This window comes from Monodelphis domestica, chromosome 4 (genome assembly GCF_027887165.1).
Source record: "Monodelphis domestica isolate mMonDom1 chromosome 4, mMonDom1.pri, whole genome shotgun sequence".
Lineage (NCBI taxonomy): Eukaryota > Metazoa > Chordata > Mammalia > Didelphimorphia > Didelphidae > Monodelphis > Monodelphis domestica.
The window spans coordinates 95,635,918-95,655,270 of NC_077230.1; the positions used below are offsets into that span (position 1 = coordinate 95,635,918).

A 19,353-nucleotide genomic window follows, 5' to 3' on the forward strand; every position below is an offset into this window, starting at 1 on the left:
ACTAATAAGGTTTCTCATTCAGATGAAACTGAACACTTCAATCTATTGTCCTAACTTTATTTTATTATATATATAACTTAAAGGGGGAAGTAGAGTAGGTGGGTTTTAGTATACTTCAATAGTTCAAATTTGCTGGAGTTTTTTGTTGTTGAAGGATCCTCCCTCCCTCCTTCCCTCCCTCCCTCCCTCCCTCCCTCCCTCCCTCCCTCCCTCCCTCCCTCCCTCCCTCCCTCCCTCCCTCCCTCCCTCCCTCCCTCCTTCCCTCCCTCCCTCCCTCCCTCCCTCCCTCCCTTCCTTCCTTCCTTCCTTCCTTCCTTCCTTCCTTCCTTCCTTCCTTCCTTCCTTCCTTCCTTCCTTCCTTCCTTCCTTCCTTCCTTCCTTCCTTCCTTCCTTCCTTCCTTCCTTCCTTCCTTCCTTCCTCCCTCCCTCCCTCTCTCCCTCCCTCCCTCCCTCCCTCCCTCCCTCCCTCTCTCCCTCCCTCCCTCCCTCCCTCCCTCCCTTCCTTCCTTCCTTCCTTCCTTCTTCCTCTTTTATTGTTCTTGTTATCTTTACTTTCTAATATATTGTTTGTGGGGAAATTAGATAACCATGTTATTGTAGTCAATCAAATATGAGTGGGAACTGCCCTATAAGTAAAATTCTTGGAGATTGTGATTGTTTTACTGTGGATACAAATCCTCTCTCTCTTGGTTCTGATCTCAATGATTAACATTATTGAAATTTTATTTTTTTAATAAGTGGAATATTATACCTAGCAGATTGGCCAATATGGCAGTAAAGGAAAGGGATAATTGTTGGAGATGTGGCAAAATTGGGACACTAATACACTGCTGGTGGAGTTATTAATTGGTCCAACCATTCTGGAGGGCAATTTGGAATTATGTACAAAGGACTTTAAAAGAATACTCACCCTTTGACCCAGCCATACCACTGCTGGGTTTGTACCCCAAAGAGACAATAAGGAAAAAGACTTGTACAAGAATATTCATATCTGCGCTCTTTGTGGTGGCAAAAAATTGGAAAATGGATGCCCTTCAATTGGGGAATGGCTGAACAAATTGTGGTATATGTTGGTGATGGAATGCTATTGTACTGAAAAGAATAACGAACTAGAGGATTTCTATGTGAACTGGAATGACCTCCAGGAATTGATGCAGAGTGAGAGGAGCAGAACCAGGAGAATGTTGTATACAGAAAGTGAAACATTATGGCACAATTGAATGTAATGAACTTCTCTACTAACAGCAATATAATGATCCAGGATAGTCCAGAGGAACTTAGGAGAAAGAATGCTATCCACACCCAGAGAAAGAACTGTGGAAACAGAAATGCAGAAGAAAAACATAGGATCAGTCACATAGTTCAAGGGGATATGACTGGAGTTTTGATGTTAAAAGATCTCTCTATTGCAAATTTGAGTAATATGAAAATAGGTTTTGAACAATGATACATGTATACCCAGTGGAACTGCTTGTCAGCTCTGGGAGGAGGGAGGGAAGAGGTGGGTTAGAATCGTGTCATGTAACCATGGAAAAATATTATAAATTTTTTTAAAAGGAGGAAAAATAAGTGTGGTGTTTTATAGATATTTGAGGTGTTATGCAGATAGATAACAAAGGCTATTTCCTTTGAATTCTGTAACTCAGTAATTTAAAAAAAATGTTAAAAACCCATCTTTTTCTTTAGGTTGGGATGTTGCATCAGCAGATGGAAGAACTGGATAAAACCAAGCAAGAAATGGCTGTAGAATACAAACAAGAATTGAAGAAACTTCAGGAAGAAGTGAAGTACATTTTCATTAATTTACTATGTGGATTTAGTGGGCTTATTTATTTCTTACTTATGGGAATGTTTTAAAGTAATCTAGTTTCTTCTTAACAAAGGTCTGTTTTTTGTGAAAGGTAGGGTTAAAAACCCTTATCCTCACCCCTCTCTCACTCAATTATTTGGTACTTCCCTTTGGGCAGAAAATCAATTTTAATTTTCTTGGTAGATTTTAAAAAATCTTAACAGCCATATAAAATTATTTTTCTTTTATATCTTGTATTCCTTTATTTAATTAAAACCTTTTCATTTATTACATCTTGTCAACACCTCTTTTAATGGTGGTGTTAACTGTCTGATCCACTTTTGATATAATTGTCTACATATATGGTACCACTTTTAAATTCTTAGATTTAGTTTAAATAATTAGACATTTAATAAAAGATGAAATTGACTGTCTTCACAGCTAACCAAACTAAAGAAAGGCTACGAAAAGCTTCAGAAAAAGCAGATAAAAGAGTCCAGAGGTGGCATCAAAAATCACAGGGAGGACCCAGCTGAAATGGAGAGGTTAAATGGAAAAATAGAGGTATGATGATTTTGTTCATAGTAATTGTCAGTCTTCATACAGGATAATAATTTGGGAAGGGGATATATTTCCTGAATAAGCTCTCTTTACCATTAGTGATATTTACACATATAACGATTCAGAGTAAACACCTTCTATCATCATGTAGTCCCTTTTAGGTCAAGAAGTAACTGTACCAATTTAATACAATGCAGTCTATAATTAAAATCTATACATTATTGTTTTTACCGGGTAAGGCTTCTTTTGTGGAAGAAGAGCTATTTTCACATTGCCTTTATCTTTTTTAAAGTTTATTTATAGAAAAATACTTTTTGAACGTAGACCTTATAATCATCAAGATGGCCAAATAATTGCTTTTAAACATTTTTAAAAAAATGTATTTTCTTAAAGCCCTGGGAGCTTTTTAGGGGTGGGACTGCATGTAGGGGAGGAAAACATGGTAATGATAACATCAAACTTTTAAATTTTCTATCTACCTGGACTATTGCAACTATTTCTTTACCAGTCTTCCAAATGCTGAACCATTTATCACATTGCTAGCAGTTTAATCTTCAATTATATATAGATATATATGTGTGTGTGACACATATGTATCACTCAAACTTCAGAAATCCAGGCTTCTTAGTTTGGAATTCAAAGTCTTTGGCAATCTAATATTACCTTATCTTTGAAAACTTTTCTCCCTCTAATCCTGGATTCACACTCTCCTCAATCACTAATTGTTCCTCCCTACCAACTGTCATCAGCACCATAATTCTCACCTGTCGTATATACTTATGTAGTTTTCTTTTATAGTTATATATACATAGCATGTCTTTTTTCCATTAGATTTCTAAACTCTAAGAAGGTGGAGAGCATATCTTTTATTCCATCCTTTTATATCCCCAGCACCTGGAATTGTGTTTTGCACAAAGAAATAGTTTGAAAATTAAAATTGGGAAAAAAAGAAGTAAATAATTAATATGAAGATATGGTGAAGGGAAGATGATAATAATAATAATAATAATAGCATTTATATAATTCTTTAGAAATATTCTCATTTTATCTTTATAACAACCCTGAGAGAGGTAAGTGCCATTATTATCCCCCTTTTAAAAATGAGGAAACTGAGGCAGCCAGCAATTGGGCTGTTACACAAAACTTGGTAAGGATCACAGAGTCTCAGAGTTTCCCTTTTCATTTCCTTTAGTTAACTGTCTTATGGACTTCAGGTTGATCTCTGATTTCCATTTTATTTTTTCTTTCATGATGCCAGCAAGAGTTTTAGTGCTTATTAGAGATTATACTTCAGAGAAGCTTCTTTCTAGGAGGAGGAACTTTGTACAGAAGACAACATCTGGCATTCTTCTCTCTCAAATTTCATTTATAACTGCTCTGAGAATGAGAAAACCTGGGTTCTAGTCTCTCTTTGACTACTGTTTGGCTTGTCAGCAAGTGGGAAGAGCAGAAGAAAGATGTGGGCATAAAGGACCTGAGGTAGATAGAGTCCCAGAACCTGGTTGGGTCATTTAGTCTCCTGGGTCTCTTTCCTTATCTGCAGAGTGAGAATAATAGCAGTTGTGAGATAAGATTTTTGTGAAGATCAAATGATAGTTTTTGAAAGCACTTTATAACTGAGGAAAATGATATGTAATTGCAAGCTGCTATTATTATTACTGCTAAGTGGCTTGGATCTTTCTTTGTAGAATGAAGAAGGTAGACTTGGAGGTCTTCTTTGGGCTCTTTTAGTGTAAAATTTTTTGAGTCTAAAATTTTGAAGCTCAAAAGCATTCTTGTACCATTTTGCCAATGGGAGATTATTTTGGGTCACCCAGCTTTCTTTACAGTACTTTACAGCTACTTTACAGTAGCTTTACTAGCTGGTAAGACCATAAAAGGTGGAGGAAGATGTCTCTTAGCATTGTTGATATTTGTGCTCACCAGGTTTTCTGCTCTTTGGTGGCTCCCTTATTACTTCATCTTATTACAGCAACTTACAAATTCTCCTAACTGTAGCAGTTTCTAAAATCTATCCTGTGCAGATGGTAAGGAACTCATTACTACTACCTGGAATTTTTGCTCTTCACTTTTCTAACATCTATAAATTGTTACGTAAAGGCATGATTAATGGAGTAGATAAGATTTTTCAGACTTGAGGAAACTTAGAGAAAATTTAGTGAGAATATGAGGCCATATGGTTGTTAGGTGAATTTGCTTTGTGATTCAATGCTCACATAATTATAACCACCAGATGCTGGCTGGCTTCATGGCATTTTAGTTGCTGTTGAATTCTCATTTTCCATGAATTTTTAAATATTTGAGTCATAAATAGCTGATAATTATAGTTTCAAAGTAGAATGACTAAGTTATATTTGGACAATTTTTTTTCCTTGAAAACTAGAAAATTATGACTATTAACCCTTAGGTGGCAGCAAATTTATAAAACTAGACACCAACTAAGTAGTATTCAACATCCCTACATTAAGCACTTCAGCAGTAGTGTGTTAAATTGGGAAAGACAGAAATCTAGAGGCACAGTATATGAGGAGATGAGAATTACTTATAATACATCGGCTGACCGAATAATGGCATTCCTGCTGTGGAGAAAGGCCCACCTCTGTCAAGGATGGGGGTGGGGGGTGATAATTAGAGTAAGAGTGAAAGTTGGAAGTAGTGACAAGAGAGGATGCATTTACAAGTCAGCTGTCCTCGTTGCCTTTGCAGGACTTCCGTCAGAAATCACTAGAGTGGGAGAAACAGCGATTGATTTATCAGCAACAGGTGGCATCTCTGGAGGCACAAAGGAAAGCTTTGGCTGAACAGTCAGATATTATTCAGGTAGAGTTAAAACATTTAAAAAGAAATATAAACATTTGGGTCATTTTAATTCAATGAGTACATACCCATATGCCATAATGCCTTCTATTTTCTACTTTGGATAGTTATATTTATGTGGTGGGTACAAGAAGGTCAGCCTTTCTCCCTTTTTTACCTCTTAACCCATAGACTTTGCTTATTATTAGTTTATTTGAGTTCCTAGAATGGGAAAATGGAGGATAGGATGATTCAGCTTTTTTCTATTACTTTATTTCTTCTTTATTACAAGCAAGTAGTTAGGTTTTACATAGCGGAGAGGAGAAAACCTATTAGTGTAGGCTCCTTTTGGAAATTTAAATATAGCAAGTTTGAGGAAATTTCATCCATAAGCTGCTGTTTGCGTAGCTGAAATAGTTAAAACACAGTTCACATTCTTCATCTTTGGTAGGCAAAAGTAACAGCGAGGTTGTGAATACCACTTGGATAAGAAGACCTCATTTAATTATTCTTGAACAGTAATAATATTCTAGGATTTATATAAAATACAGATGCAGTGTTCATTAAAGTCACAGACCAAATTTTACCCAGCAGATGATACAAATTCAGAAAGTATAATAAAGAAGAATTCTTAGGAATTGAGTTTTGAAAGGGAGAAGATGATACTGAGGCAAAAACCATGGGTGACCCATGCTAGTTTTTGTGAGAGAAAATTTCATAAAACCTTAATTTTTAAAGCAAAAAGTCAAAAACCACCACTCATTCTTTCTGTCCCTTTCTCATGGAAAGGACAATGGAATCAGGATGTCTTAATATGTTAAGGCATTGTGGTTGAAGTGGAGATTGACCTCTCTTAGATCAAGAGATCTACAGCATCATGGGTACTAAAGCTATGGAACAAAAAATAGCAGTTTAGAAGTGGACAGTGTTTAAAGGACAGTGATACAGTCTCTTTCTCCTCTTTGGCTTCTCTCCAATGCATTTTTCCTCCTTTCTTCCATTCCAGTTTTTAAAAATATAATATTATAATACTGAGGTAGAACCAGCAGATTTCTTATGTGTTAGGGGCATTTGCCTTAGGATTATCCAGCTGAATCCTCCAGAATAGGGAGCTGGATCACTGTCCAATAATAAATGCTGAGCAATTAGTTGTAGCTTTTTATGTTCACTATTGCTTTTGTTCAGTTGTTCAGCCAACTCTTCATGAGCCCATGAATCATAGCTATTCATATTCTTTGCAAGGATATCGCAGTCATTTGCCACTTCTTTTTCCAGTGGATCCAGTGCATATTCTTAGCAGGCAATCAGAGGTTAAGTGACTTGCCCATAGTTAGGAAGTGTTTGAGGCCATATTTGAATGCAGGTTTTCCTGTCTCCAAGCCTAGCATTCTGTCCACTGAGCCACTTAGCCACCTCCTAAGCATTCAGACATAAAATGACTTGCCCAAGGTCACACAGCTAGGAAATATTTGAGGCTGTGGATTTGAACTGAGGTCTTCCTGACTTCAGACTTAGGCCTAATTACTGAACCACAGCTACCTCTTTATATTCACTGTTTCTCAGGAAATTGGATATTTATGAAGAATATGGGAAAAGGAGTCTTTTTTCTATTTATGGTCAAATCCAGTTACTCAAACACTTTCTGAGTCAAACATAAATGTGTGAAAAATTTTAAAATATTGATTTTCTGATTAGTATGGTGAATTGAGAGTTGTATATGTGTATATATTTTGTTTTTTAAATAATTGAATCTTTTCCTGAATTGATAAAAATTGATCCACAAGTATTTATTAAGCATTTATTTCATGTCAGACATTTTGCCTGTGACTAAAATGAAACAATCGCCATTCAAACTGATAAGTTTCAAAATACAGGTTCAGTTTGGACCATCGAACTCAGTGGTAGTAGGGAAGGGAATAAGAAGGATGCAAATATTACACAGTGAATATTTGGGGGAAATTGAAGAAAAAATTAAAAAATCAAGACCATTAGCACAAAACCAAATCTTGTTTAGCTCCTAAAATTAGAACATTAAAGAGTTTAGAACATAAATTGTCGAAATACTTGGCTGACAAATAATTACTAACCATATAAGAACAAATTCTAAATTCTTTACAGAATTCTGGAATTTAAAAGCCTCTTCCTCAAATCACAACCTTCCATTAAGATTTGGTAATTGTGACTATATTGCATTATATTGTTAGTATGATAGTATTAATGAAGTTACTACACTATAGTTGAAACTCATATTGACTCTTATCAGAATAGACACTGACAGATTCTTGCTGAGATTTTACTGTTAATGGGTTCTTAAAGCTATTGCTGAGTAGAAACTCCTGCAAAGAGGTAGTTTGTACTGATGGAATTGAAGCTGACACTGATGGAGATTTTATGAAGAGTTGATGCTGGCAAGTGCCATTGATTTATATTGGGAATCTCTTAAGGGAAGTCCTTGTTCCTTGTGTCATGGTGCCCTTGATAACCTTGCTTTCACGTCTTAGCTACATTTGGGACTACACAAAACAAAGAACCACAAAAATTACCTTGCTCTGATATTCTCCCTCTTACCTCCTCTGTTGCTTTTAGCTCCTCAATCTTTAGCTTTTGTCTCTTTTTTCTCCTATCTTGTGATTTACTTTCCTTTTTTCCTCTTCATTTAAGGCAATGTCTTCTGAATGCTATACTGTTAGAAAGGTATTTTAAAAAATAATCCCTTTTCTAGAGACTTAGCACACATGCTGGCCAGACAGCAGATAAGAGTTCTGATTTCTGCTCAGTTGGTGGTAGATGTGTAGTTTTTAAAGTGAACTGAAAGTTCTATATGTCATTCTCATTTTTAAATGTGCTAATAAAAGAAAATAGAACTAAGCATTTCTGTCAAATCAGTGGGTTAGTAACTTAATCCTAAGAGTATATGCCTGGGGCAACCAATCATTCAGTGGAGAGAAAGCCAGACCTAGACGGGAGGTCCTGAGTTAAAATCTGGCCTCAAACTCTTCCTACCCATGTGACCTTGGGCAGATCACTTGACCCCATTGCTTTGACCTTGCTGGTTTTCTGCTTTAAAACCAATAGTATGAATTCTAAGACAGAAGGTAAGGCCTTAATTTAAAAAAATGGTTTATGCTATCTGGAATGACAGAATTTAAAAAGATGAAACTTAATAAGGATAAGTATAAAACCTTGCCTTAGGTAGAAAAGAAAACTCTTCAAATACATAATAGTAGAGACTTGACTAGATAAAGAGTCGTGTCTAGGTAATAGTTGACTACAAGTTCAATATGAGTCAATAGTGTGGAGTAGCTACCTGAAAGTCTTAAAAGTGTGCAGTGACTAGATGTCTGGTGTCCAGAATGAAGGAAGAAATAGTTTCACTGTATTTTTCTATTCAGATCAGATTTAGAGTGGTATGTTCTGTTCTGGGCACCATATTTAATTGGGACTGCTGGGTAGCCAGGTGGGTGAGGCATCTTAAAACCCTATCTTATGGAAATTGTTTGAAGATGCATGTGGATAGTCAGTCAGGAGCAAAAAAGACATGGCAGTAGGGCATTATGGCCATCTGTCATATAGAAGCACATTTAGACATTTTTTGTCTTACTGCAGTGAGCAGCTCTAGGATCATGTGAAGTGCCATGTCAATTAGAAAGGATGGGACCTAGAACATCAAGGAAATAGATTTGAGCAACTTGCAGTGTCAAAGAACAGAAATTATATTGAGGAATCATCAAGATAAACCAAGAAGATAAAGCAGATTGGTAGAGGCCATATTGATGGATGAATGACAATTTCACATATTATCAAGAACGTTTAATTCATCCTTTTTATGCCAAGTTTCTGGGAGCCTGATCTGTGCCTCAGGAGGAAAATGCTAGCAAACATAGGGCTTTCAGAAACAGTCCTCACCTCTGAGGAGCTTATAATTCAATAAAATCTTCAAGAATTAAAACCTATATAGCTTAGTAAATCAGTCAATTTAATCCAGAGAAATAGTGTATTTGCATAGAGTTCATTTAAATGCTACTATGATAGTATGTAACCTATTTTACATGAATTTCCAAAGGATTCATTATTTCTTCAGTGTGATGAAACTCTGTTTTTGGAACTTAAGTTTTGAAATACATGAACCCTATTGAGTAGCCTGAAGCACATAGAGGTCAGATGATTTGTCCAGGGTCATATAGTAAGGGTCAGTAGTAAGATCTGAGCTCAGGTCTTCCAGGCTAAGTGCAGCACTCCCAGGCTACTTTACTGTGTCTCCATGACATGGGACTTCTTGTATAGTTACTCAGTTCAAATGAGTTACATGGATGAAACCGTTTTGATACTTAGCTCAACTTCTCAAGTGTGTCACCGCCAAAGAAAGCCCTTAGCACTGTGCCAATGAACTTAGTAAAAAGGCATTGTGTGTTTGATTAGAATGGCTCAAAACCTTTATACTGAATACTCACCCTCCCTCTGTATTACATCTAGAAAAGTAGCCTATAAACAATGCAGGAATTGAAACAATATCTCATGGCAGATTTTAATATCTTCAAACCCACATATTCTTTCTCAGAATATTTTAATATGAATAATGTACAATATAAATGAAACCAATTTTGGTGAATATGGTTATCAAAATAAGTTTTCAAAAGTTCATGGTCTCCGGGTTAAGAGCCCTTGCATTAGGCACTAGAACTCAGTGCCATGTGCTAGAGATGGAAAACAAAGTAAGTCTTTTTTTTCCTAGTGAGGGAGACATGTGATGTGTGTGTGTGTGCATGTGTGTCCACGTGCGCATGCCACATATCAGTGTATATCAGTATGTACAAAACCTCTGCATTTCAGATATAGTGCAGCCTTATTGAGGAAGACAGAGGTGGGAGGGCGAGGGAGGAGTGCAGGAAAGGCTTATGGTACATGAGATGAGTTTGAAGAACACCAGGGATTCCAAGAGTTGGAGGTGAGGAGGGAGAGCGTTCCAGACATGGAGGATAGGCAGCGCAAAGACATAGAAATGAGAAATGGAATATAGGTTAAGAACAGTAAAAACACAAAATATGTAGGGAGGAATAAGGTATGAGAGTGCTGAAAATGTAAGATAGGGCCTTCTTTAGAAGATCTTTAAAGGTTAAGTGAAGTTTATATTTTACTATAGAGGGAATGGAGGGCTACTGGAATTTATTTAGTTGGGCATAGAGTAATATGGTCAAATCTGCACTTGAGGAAAATATATTGGATTGGGGAGAAATTTGAGGTAGTGAGACCAATTAGAAAACCATCACTGTAATCCTAACAAGAAGTGCTGATGACCTGAATTAGAGTGGTGATTGTATGAATAAAGAGGAAGATTCATATATGAGAGATGATGTGGAGAGATAAGTGACAAGATTTGACAACTGATTGTCTTTCACTTGGGGTGAAGGCAGTGTGAAGAGTCAAGGATGATAGAGGTTGTGTACTTTGGTGCCTGAGAGGATGAGATTTATCTCAATAGAGAAGTTCAAAGGAAGGTATATTTGGGGAGAAAGTAAATGAGTTCTGTTTTGGACTTGTTGAATTTGAGATGCTTATGGGATATCCAGGTGGAAGTATCTGTAAGGCAATTGATGATACAGAACTGGAGCTTGGGAGAAAGAAGAGGTTTAGAAATATAGCTCTGGGAGTCATCTTTATAGTGATGATAATTGAACCTATGAGAGCTGATGAACTCACCAAGTGAGAGATAGGGGAGAGAAAGAGAAGAGGGCTCAGGATAGACTTGGACTATTATTATAAATAACCCACAATTGGTGGACGTGATACGAATAATGAACTACCAAAAACTCTTCAGAAGGAGAAGAATGAGGATTAAGAAAGGGCCATTAGACTTAGCAAGAATGCTTGCTACATAGAAGATGCTTTTTTAAAAAGTTCATTGAATTAGGTGAATAGACAATTAAGACAATTGGTAAATTGGAGAGTAGTTTGAGGTGAGTAAGGTGGGAAGCAGCAGAGATTCAGAAGACAGAAAAGAGGGAGTGGAAGCTGAGTGTAGAAAGCTTTTTCAAGAAATTTGGCTGAGGAAGCGTGAAAAAGAAGACAATGATAGCAGAGAAGATGGTAGAATAATCCAGTGAGGTTAAAGGACAGGGGAAATTGGAGCATGTTTATAGGCAATAGGAGATGAACCAGTAGATGCAGATTAGATAGTAGAGAAAAGAGGGGCTAATAGTTGGGACAGTTTGTTGGAGAAGATGGGAGGGGATGTAATCAAAGGGGTTGGCCTTGGCAAGGAGAAGAGCAACCTGTTTGCCAGAGAGTGGGGCTGGTTAGCTTCATACTAGTCTTCCTTATGAATTTCTGGTTTTGACTATTTCACTTTAACTCATCACTAGTCCCATCTTTCTAGGCTCAGCTCACCAATCGGAAACAGAAGCTAGAATCTGTGGAGATTTCCAGCCAATCTGAAATTCAGCACTTAACTAGTAAACTAGAGAGGGCTAATGATACCATATGTGCCAATGAACTGGAAATAGAGCGTCTCAACATGAGGGTAAATGAATTGGTTGGAACCAACATGACCATCCTGAAGGAACAGCAACGACTTGAAGAAGAACTGAGGCGCTCTGAAAATCGGTTACAGGTCTGAGTAATAATTACTTTAGTTGAACAATAACTTTAACTTTTTTTTGTAAGTAAGGAAAAAAGAAGTCAGATTTTATTTCCTAAAACTTTCTTCTCCCACCCTATTGCTGATAGACTGACTGAATCTCTTCCTGCTAGGGATTTAGCCAGGGGTATACTGGATCCTTGGTTCATAAGAGCCAATTGTTAAATTTTAAGTTTGAGCATTCACACTTTGGAAATTGGCAAATGCTACAAATCAGGACTTGATTTATTGTTTTGTTGATTGTCTAGACTTAAGAAAGCTGGTGAAAATGTTAATAATTCAGATTAAACCTAAAGTGTGTCATGCATATGTTTTTCCCCCTTGGGAGATAAGTTGGTAAATATTTAACTGTGCACCTCTTTTTTCCTATCTTTTTTGCCTGAGATATAAAATTATCTAGATCTTATGATCACTTATGACAGCTTAAATAATATCAATTTTACTTGTTTTATTGAGGTTTTTTTCAACATTGCTTTCACCTCTCAGTGACTACCTTTCTTCCTTCTACTCCTCCAACAAAACTCTCCTTTGTAATAAAGAAGTGTTAAGCAAAACCGATTATCACACTAGCTTTGCCTAGCAATGAGTGCCTTGTTCTGCACCTATAATCTACTGTCTCTCTGGCACATGAAGAGGCATACTTCAATGTTACTCCTCTGAACTCACAGTTGATCACTGTATTGATCAGAGTTCTGAAGTATTTTTCAGTGGGATTTTCCTTTATGCTATTGTGGTCATCATATAAATTATTCAAATTATTCGTATCCTCCTTACTTAACTGAATGGATTCTCATATATATATATACATATATATACACATATGAATTCTCATATACAAGGAAGGCAAAGGGAAATGATATATTCCCTTTGTCTTTGACTTCCTTGGGTTAAATACACTGTGTTATCATTGGGTCAAAGAATATATATGTATATATAGTTAAGTAACTTTTCTGATATAACTAATAGTAATATTCTTTCTGTAGGTTCTACAAGAAGAAAAGAAGGAGTTGGAGGTAACTGTCCGATCTCAAGAGGATTTCATTAATGGTTCAATAATTCAGAAGGAGAAATTACAGAATAAATTTACAAATGTATCCAAAAATTTACATTCTACAGACCTCATCAGGTACACTCTATTATCTAAGTGATTCATTATTTGTTGGTGGTAGGCTCTCTTTTATAGCACCTGAAGCATCATCTTTAATAGATGAGTAAGTGTGTTGCAGGAGGACACCTGGAAGCTAGGGACTGATGAAACCCAGGCTAGGGAAGAGCACTTGGATTAGAGGCATCAGGAAACTGTTCTTGCTCTCCTGAACCAAGGAACAAGGTCAGTTTGGCTTCTGTTTTATAGAAGCTAATAGCTGAATAATTCATTATTGCAGAGAAAGGTGTAATGGAAAGAATTGGACTTGAAGTCTTGATTTTAACACTTGCTAGCTGAAGAATCTTGCACAAGTCAGTTAACTTTATTGAGCCTTAGTTTAGATCATCTACAAAATGGGACTATCTTACTCTTAGGGTGGTTGTGAAGAAAGAGTTTTGCAAATTCTAAAGTGCCATTTAAATGAGTTATTAATAAGAACTAGTCATAAAGAATGTTGTGGGGGGAGTATTTATATAGAATTTTGCTTCAACAAGGTGTGTGAATTGACTTTGTCTTTGAAGTAGAAGCAGGAAGTAGCTGAAAATGGTTGATTGTGTTTGGGAAGAATCTCTCAATTTAAGACTGTCTCTGTGGTCTTGATTAGCTGTTAGTGAAAATAAACAATGGGCTCTCAGATACAAGGTCTAATGGGAGATTAGTTCCTATGCATGAGCTTTGAGACTCTACCTAGTCCATGGAATATAACACATATTTAATGAAGTAGAAAATATAGAAGAGTTTGAGGTAGTGTGAACTACAAATTTTTCTTTTTTTTTTCTTAGTACAGGAGATAATCATGGGAATGAAGGATAGAAATTAGAATCTTATTATGCAGCTGAGAATGATGGAAGAAGAACTGCAGCAAATAATTATAGACAAAAAGCTGTGGGGTTATGGTATTTGAACCAGTGAATTCGTCCTCCAGTTTTTTGAGGGACAGATAAATAAAAGGTGATGATGGTTCCCAACTAGAAGGGACTTCTATGATTCATTGTTTGTCCAGTTGATCCTTGTGGTCACCTTTAGTTTGATGTAGGATGGCTAAAAGATTACATGTGGTCTGAAGCAAACTAAGATAATTCCTGTTTTATAAGAACCTCAGTGTGTAGGCAAAATTTTATATTCCCATTTTTATTCCAAGAACTAGTCCAGGTATATAATTCTAGAAAGTTTTTAGATGTCTGTACTGTGATTATTAATTTTCTTTGCTTAAATGCAATTTTTAAAAGTAATTTTTCCAAGTAGAGAACCCTATTCTTTTGTAACTTATTTGAGGATGGAAGGATTTTTTGAAAAAAAAGAAAACAGATGTTGATTTTAAAAGTTGTCTTTTTATTTATTTGGTTTTGATCCCTTCAGAAACATTATGCCTAGTGACTAAGAAGAAGTGAGTAAACTACTAACTTTTTGAAACTTCGTGATCTATTAACCTATCAGGGTTCTAAATAGTGCATTGTACACATGTATCTTAGGAATATTAGAGCTGAAAGTCCAAAAATCTAGACAGAGGTGGGTATTATAATTATCCAAGTTGTCTCTTGCTTGTATGCAAAGGCCTTCTGGAATGATCCTGTGTTTTTGCATAGGTCACTGGAGGTCAGCCTTCAAGAAAAGATTTCTTCCCCTAAAGGCCAGATGGACCTAGAGAATGTTTTTTCACTGTTGGATTTTCCACAGACCAGTGAAGAACATCTGCAGGCAGAGGTATCTCGTCTTGAAGGCAGGTAGATGGAATTATATGGAAAAATACTTGATCTAGCTTGTCAGTACATTAAATATTTTAAGCCTCTAGTTTTTTATAAACTCTAATAGTCATAACTCAGAAAAGTTAATCGTTTTAAACCTTAAATGTAGGATTCTTCACAGAGTTAATCATATTGCAAATAGAAACCAGAAGCAAGAGATAATTGATTGTTAGTAGATAACTTAATAAGGAAGTGGGAGAGCCAGAGGAGCACTGTTTGTTATTTAGGAATTAATAGAAGGGAAGCAATTCTAGATCAAGAATTTCCCCTATAATTGTTGTAATTCAACCTTTTTGACTTCATGTATTTTAAGAGCCAAATATCTCTGAGTGGAGATGGTAGTCTGGTAATTTTTACTTTCTTGAAAATCTTACATAATTCACTCTTAGAGGATTATTATCATTCCTGATAGGGATAGCATGAGTAAGTGAAATCCAGTAATAAGATTTAATTTTATTCAGTATTTTAAATAGATTTATCTTAAAAATTTCCTGATTTCCTATGTAATTTCTTTATATTTTTTTCCTTTTCCTTTTTTAGTCTTGGAATGCTTTGTGCATCCATCATTTTACATTTTATAAAACAAAATTTCTTAAGGCCAAAATTTAGTCTTGTTATACTTTATTCATTGCTTTTGCTTTTAGTTTATGATCTTCATTTTATTAAACTTTTTTTAGGTTTCTGAGGTTTCATTTTGTAGTAAGAATAGTTGCAATTGCTCTATTTGTCAATTGTAGCACAAGTCACAGTGTTAACAATAATGACAGGTTGTTTTTTTTAATTCCAAAGGAAAATAGAGAATCAACGAATGTAAGTTTTTGCAGTCATCTTTGGCATAATATTTAATTGGTATTTTGTTTAGATAATTACTTAAGATTGGAAATAAAACCTTCAAAAAAGTCAAGATATTGAGAGATTTGCTGTTTTTCTAGAATTAGTCTCTTGGTTTCATTGAACCCACACAGCATTTTTGAATGGTAATTTATTTGGTAAATTTTAACAGTAGCTTATCTGGTAAATTGGATGGGTTACTGTAGAAACCAAAGATCTTACTGATTAACAAGCATTTACTGAAAAGATGAGGGTACAGCCATAAATGATATAGATGAAAAAGATGTGAACTGGATGGCATCACTTTTCTTCAGCTTCTTACAATGTAGTTGAGTGAGTCAAAAGTTAACGCGTGAAATTTTTGAGAACATTATAAGCAACTTGTTGATAAGTATTTACAAACACACATATAAACACACAAACACACATACATTTTACTTTTTTAAATGTATTTGCATACAGGAACAGCTAGGTGGCATAGTGGATAGAGTACTGGTGGTCTAGAGTCAAGAAGACCTGAGTTCAAATTTGGTCTCAGATGTTTACTACCCTGAGCCAGTCCTTAAATCTATTTGCCTGTTTCCTCATCTATAAAATGAGCTTAAGAAGGTCATAGTAAATCCCTCCAGTATCTTTGCCAAAAAAACCCCACATGGAGGTTGGACATGATTGAAACGACTAAACAATAGCAACACACTCATACCTGCACACTCAAATTTGGGGATGTTCATTAGAAAATAATTTGTTAGTGGAAGCTTCCTGATGGGAAATAAGATTTTAATGTCTTGAAAAGATAATTATGGATGGTGGTGGTGGTGGTGGTGGTGGTCATGGTGGGTGGACATCTTTTAGGAAAGAGAATAAAGATAAAAAGAACAGAAGGCAAAGTTAGAAAGTCTGTGGGAATCAGTACAACATACTTTGGCTTGAGTGAGTCAGAATTTGTAGTGTAGAGGCATGATGAATGAAGCTTACAGACGTGTACCAGGTTTTTAGTGCTTAGTAGAGATGATTAAATTTCCTATTTCTCGAAGAGGTTCTTACTCTGGAGTCTGTGAATATGGCCTTTAAAGAAATGTTTATGATAACTGATTTGAACTTATGTCTCCTTGACTCTAAGCACAATACTCTATCCACTGTGCTACCTGGAAAGACAGTGCATAGTGAGATGATAAGAACTGAGACTCAAGTGGTAGTTAGACAACTGAAGAAAAATGGATGACTCTTTAAGAGGCTAAAGAAAGGAAAAACACTTCGGGCTTTTAAACATTGTTTGGATTTTTTTAGTTGGGCTGGATTGGGAAGTTGCAGTTCTTATAAAAGAGAGACAAATAACTCTAAGTTTTTAAGCCTTGAGAACAGAGAATGATGGCTTTGATGGTGTTAAAGAAACTGGGAGTAGATGCTAATTTTTTATTGGGAGGAATCTGAATAATTTTATCAATAGGACATTCAAATAGAGAGTTGTTTGGAATCCCTTTGTGGTTAGTGAATTGGAAAGAAGGTGAGTAGATAAGTGTAGAGGCGGAGATTTGGAAGTCTTCCTTAACAAGAGAGTTAAAATCCTTTTGCTGCTAACAAGATTTGGCTACTCCTAAATTTGAACTTTTTCTTTTTTTTTTTCTGTCCTCTAGTTTGGGATCTGTGAGTACAACATGCAAACAGCTAAGCCAAGAGCTAGCGGAAAAACATGAAGCTCTCAAGGTGATGGAAGACTCTAACAACCAATACAAGATGGAGATTAAAAAAGTAAAGTTCTATTTATATATGTTGCAGAATTATGCTCTATGTAATAGACTCAGATACATTAAGGTCACATAGTTGAGATTTGCATTTAGTTCTTTTTAGCTAACATTCAGGGAATCTGGTTATATAGGCAATTAAGCAAAATGGATCATGTCTGCAGAAAAAATCTATGAAATACAGGCATATTGAAAATATCAGTGCCTATTTATAGTTAGGATAAGGATAAATATTTACATTATCCACATATCCCTACTTCAGCTTTTTTGGATTTATGCTACTTGTTTCTTTGTAGCTGAAAGATCAGATATTGCAGAATGAGCAGACTTATAATTGTGCTCTTGAAGGAATGAAAATGGAAATTTCCAAACTGATGCGGGAGGTGCATCAGCGTGACATAGCCATCGCTTCAGTCAGTGGAACTAGCTCTGAAATGGAACGACACCTCAGATCTGAACTGGAAAAAGCAGAAACCAAAGCAATGGACCAAAAGGTAAACCTACAGTGACTTGTCTCTGCTTGGGAAGTCAGAGCTTGAAAGACCTTAACTTTTTACGCTGAATAAGTTTCCTGTTATATTTCACCCTTTGCATGTGATGAGTCTAGTCAGTTCATATGAAGAAGTACTTGAATGGTTCCATTACTAAAAGCAAAGCAAATCTTTAAATATCTAGTATTTGGGTTTTACTTAAAACATTTTGCCAGTGGGTTAGGAGACAGAAAAGTTGAATCGTTTCTACTTTGACCAATGTTGCATGGGTTGATATTGTTCAACTTTTTGGTTGAACTTCTTGGTTTCTTCAGCTTTAAATCCAGTTAATAGAATCAGAATTGAAAACAAGTGTAGAAGATATCTAGCCTAGATGGAGTTTCTTCCCAATGTAATATTCCTTGCCAGAAGGTCATTTAGTCATCAATTATTTGAGTATCTCCAATGACAGTGAGATTACTGTCAACAAGGTACAGCCTATCCCCTTATAAGAGAGTTCTACCTGTTAGCTTTTTTGTTCCCTTGAATTGAAATTTGCCACCTTATAACCACTACCTACCAAATTGTTACCTACTTATCAAATTACTTGGAGAGGTTCTATGTTACAGTTAAAGTTTCTCTTATATATAGCCTTCTTATAGTTAATAAGGAATAAATCACTTCATAGCTATATATAAACAGCTCCTTAAAAAATGACTTTCTAAAAACCAAGTTCTGTGAAAAAAAGGGCTGAGTTCCTATTTTTAAAAAAGCAGCTGTTAGAAACAGACTACAGCAGTTAGTAAGGGAACCAATTCTATGTAATGCCTAGAACCTCATGCGGGAGCAGGGGGAGGGTTTAGAAGGATTTGTGCTTGCTTGCCAAGGAAAAACCCTGACTGCAGAAAGAATTTTGGAATTCCTCACAGACCAGAATCATCATATAGGATTGGTGTCACTCTATCTATTTTGGAGTATGGGGTGTTTCAACTTTCTGTTTGTGGCCTCATTAATTCATTTACTTTGCTTCTGCCTAGGATATTTTGACACAACTGGAAGCACTCAGGTTAGAAAATAAACAACTTTCCGACACCTTGGAGGATATGGAATCTGTTCCTATAGGGGTATGTAAATAGAGAATTGTATTTACTTTCTAAAGTTTTTAAACAGCTATGTAGAACCAGCTGACAGGAAGTAGGGAGGAGAGCCATGTAATTAGATTTTTACACTTAATTTTTCAGTAATAAGAAAATAATAGCAGTAGTGAAAATAGAGAATATTATTCATTTTTGCTTAGAGATTTTCATATGCTGTGATGCAGAAAGCACAGTTCCTAGTATAAGTCACTTCATATTATTACATTACCTATAAAATCTTCCTACAATACTTCACTGTTATGGACATGCTTTTTCTTCAAGACCTTTAATTTTCCCAATTATTTGTAATATGTGCATGCTTTTGATGGCTACAGGTTTACTAATGTAAGAATTAAAATTATGAGACTGGCCTCATTAATAATTGTATTAAATCAAAAGTAGTAGGAGAAAAGATGGAAAAATAGGAGAAAGATATATAGTTTACTTACTGCTCCATTTAGCTTGCTATGCTATGGCCACCATGAGGGCCCTTAGCTATACT

At 35.8% G+C, this 19,353-nt stretch overlaps 1 protein-coding gene across 15 annotated transcripts in view; it reads left to right on the forward strand.

Annotated features, from left to right (window-relative positions):
* Window positions 1-19,353, forward strand: part of CEP63 (centrosomal protein 63) — a 49,445-nt gene that overhangs the window by 20,996 nt on the left and 9,096 nt on the right. For 9 of the 15 annotated variants that reach the window (XM_056793633.1, XM_056793641.1, XM_056793646.1 and 6 more), the window contains 9 exons: window positions 1,687-1,782; window positions 2,231-2,353; window positions 5,057-5,170; window positions 11,520-11,753; window positions 12,764-12,906; window positions 14,514-14,651; window positions 17,138-17,252; window positions 17,542-17,739; window positions 18,753-18,839. In XM_056793633.1, coding sequence (XP_056649611.1) covers window positions 1,687-1,782; window positions 2,231-2,353; window positions 5,057-5,170; window positions 11,520-11,753; window positions 12,764-12,906; window positions 14,514-14,651; window positions 17,138-17,252; window positions 17,542-17,739; window positions 18,753-18,839 — 1,248 coding nt within the window. The remainder of the gene's footprint in view (window positions 1-1,686; window positions 1,783-2,230; window positions 2,354-5,056; window positions 5,171-11,519; window positions 11,754-12,763; window positions 12,907-14,513; window positions 14,652-17,137; window positions 17,253-17,541; window positions 17,740-18,752; window positions 18,840-19,353) is intronic. The other 6 variants (XM_056793645.1, XM_056793637.1, XM_056793642.1 and 3 more) reach the window with 3 other exon arrangements.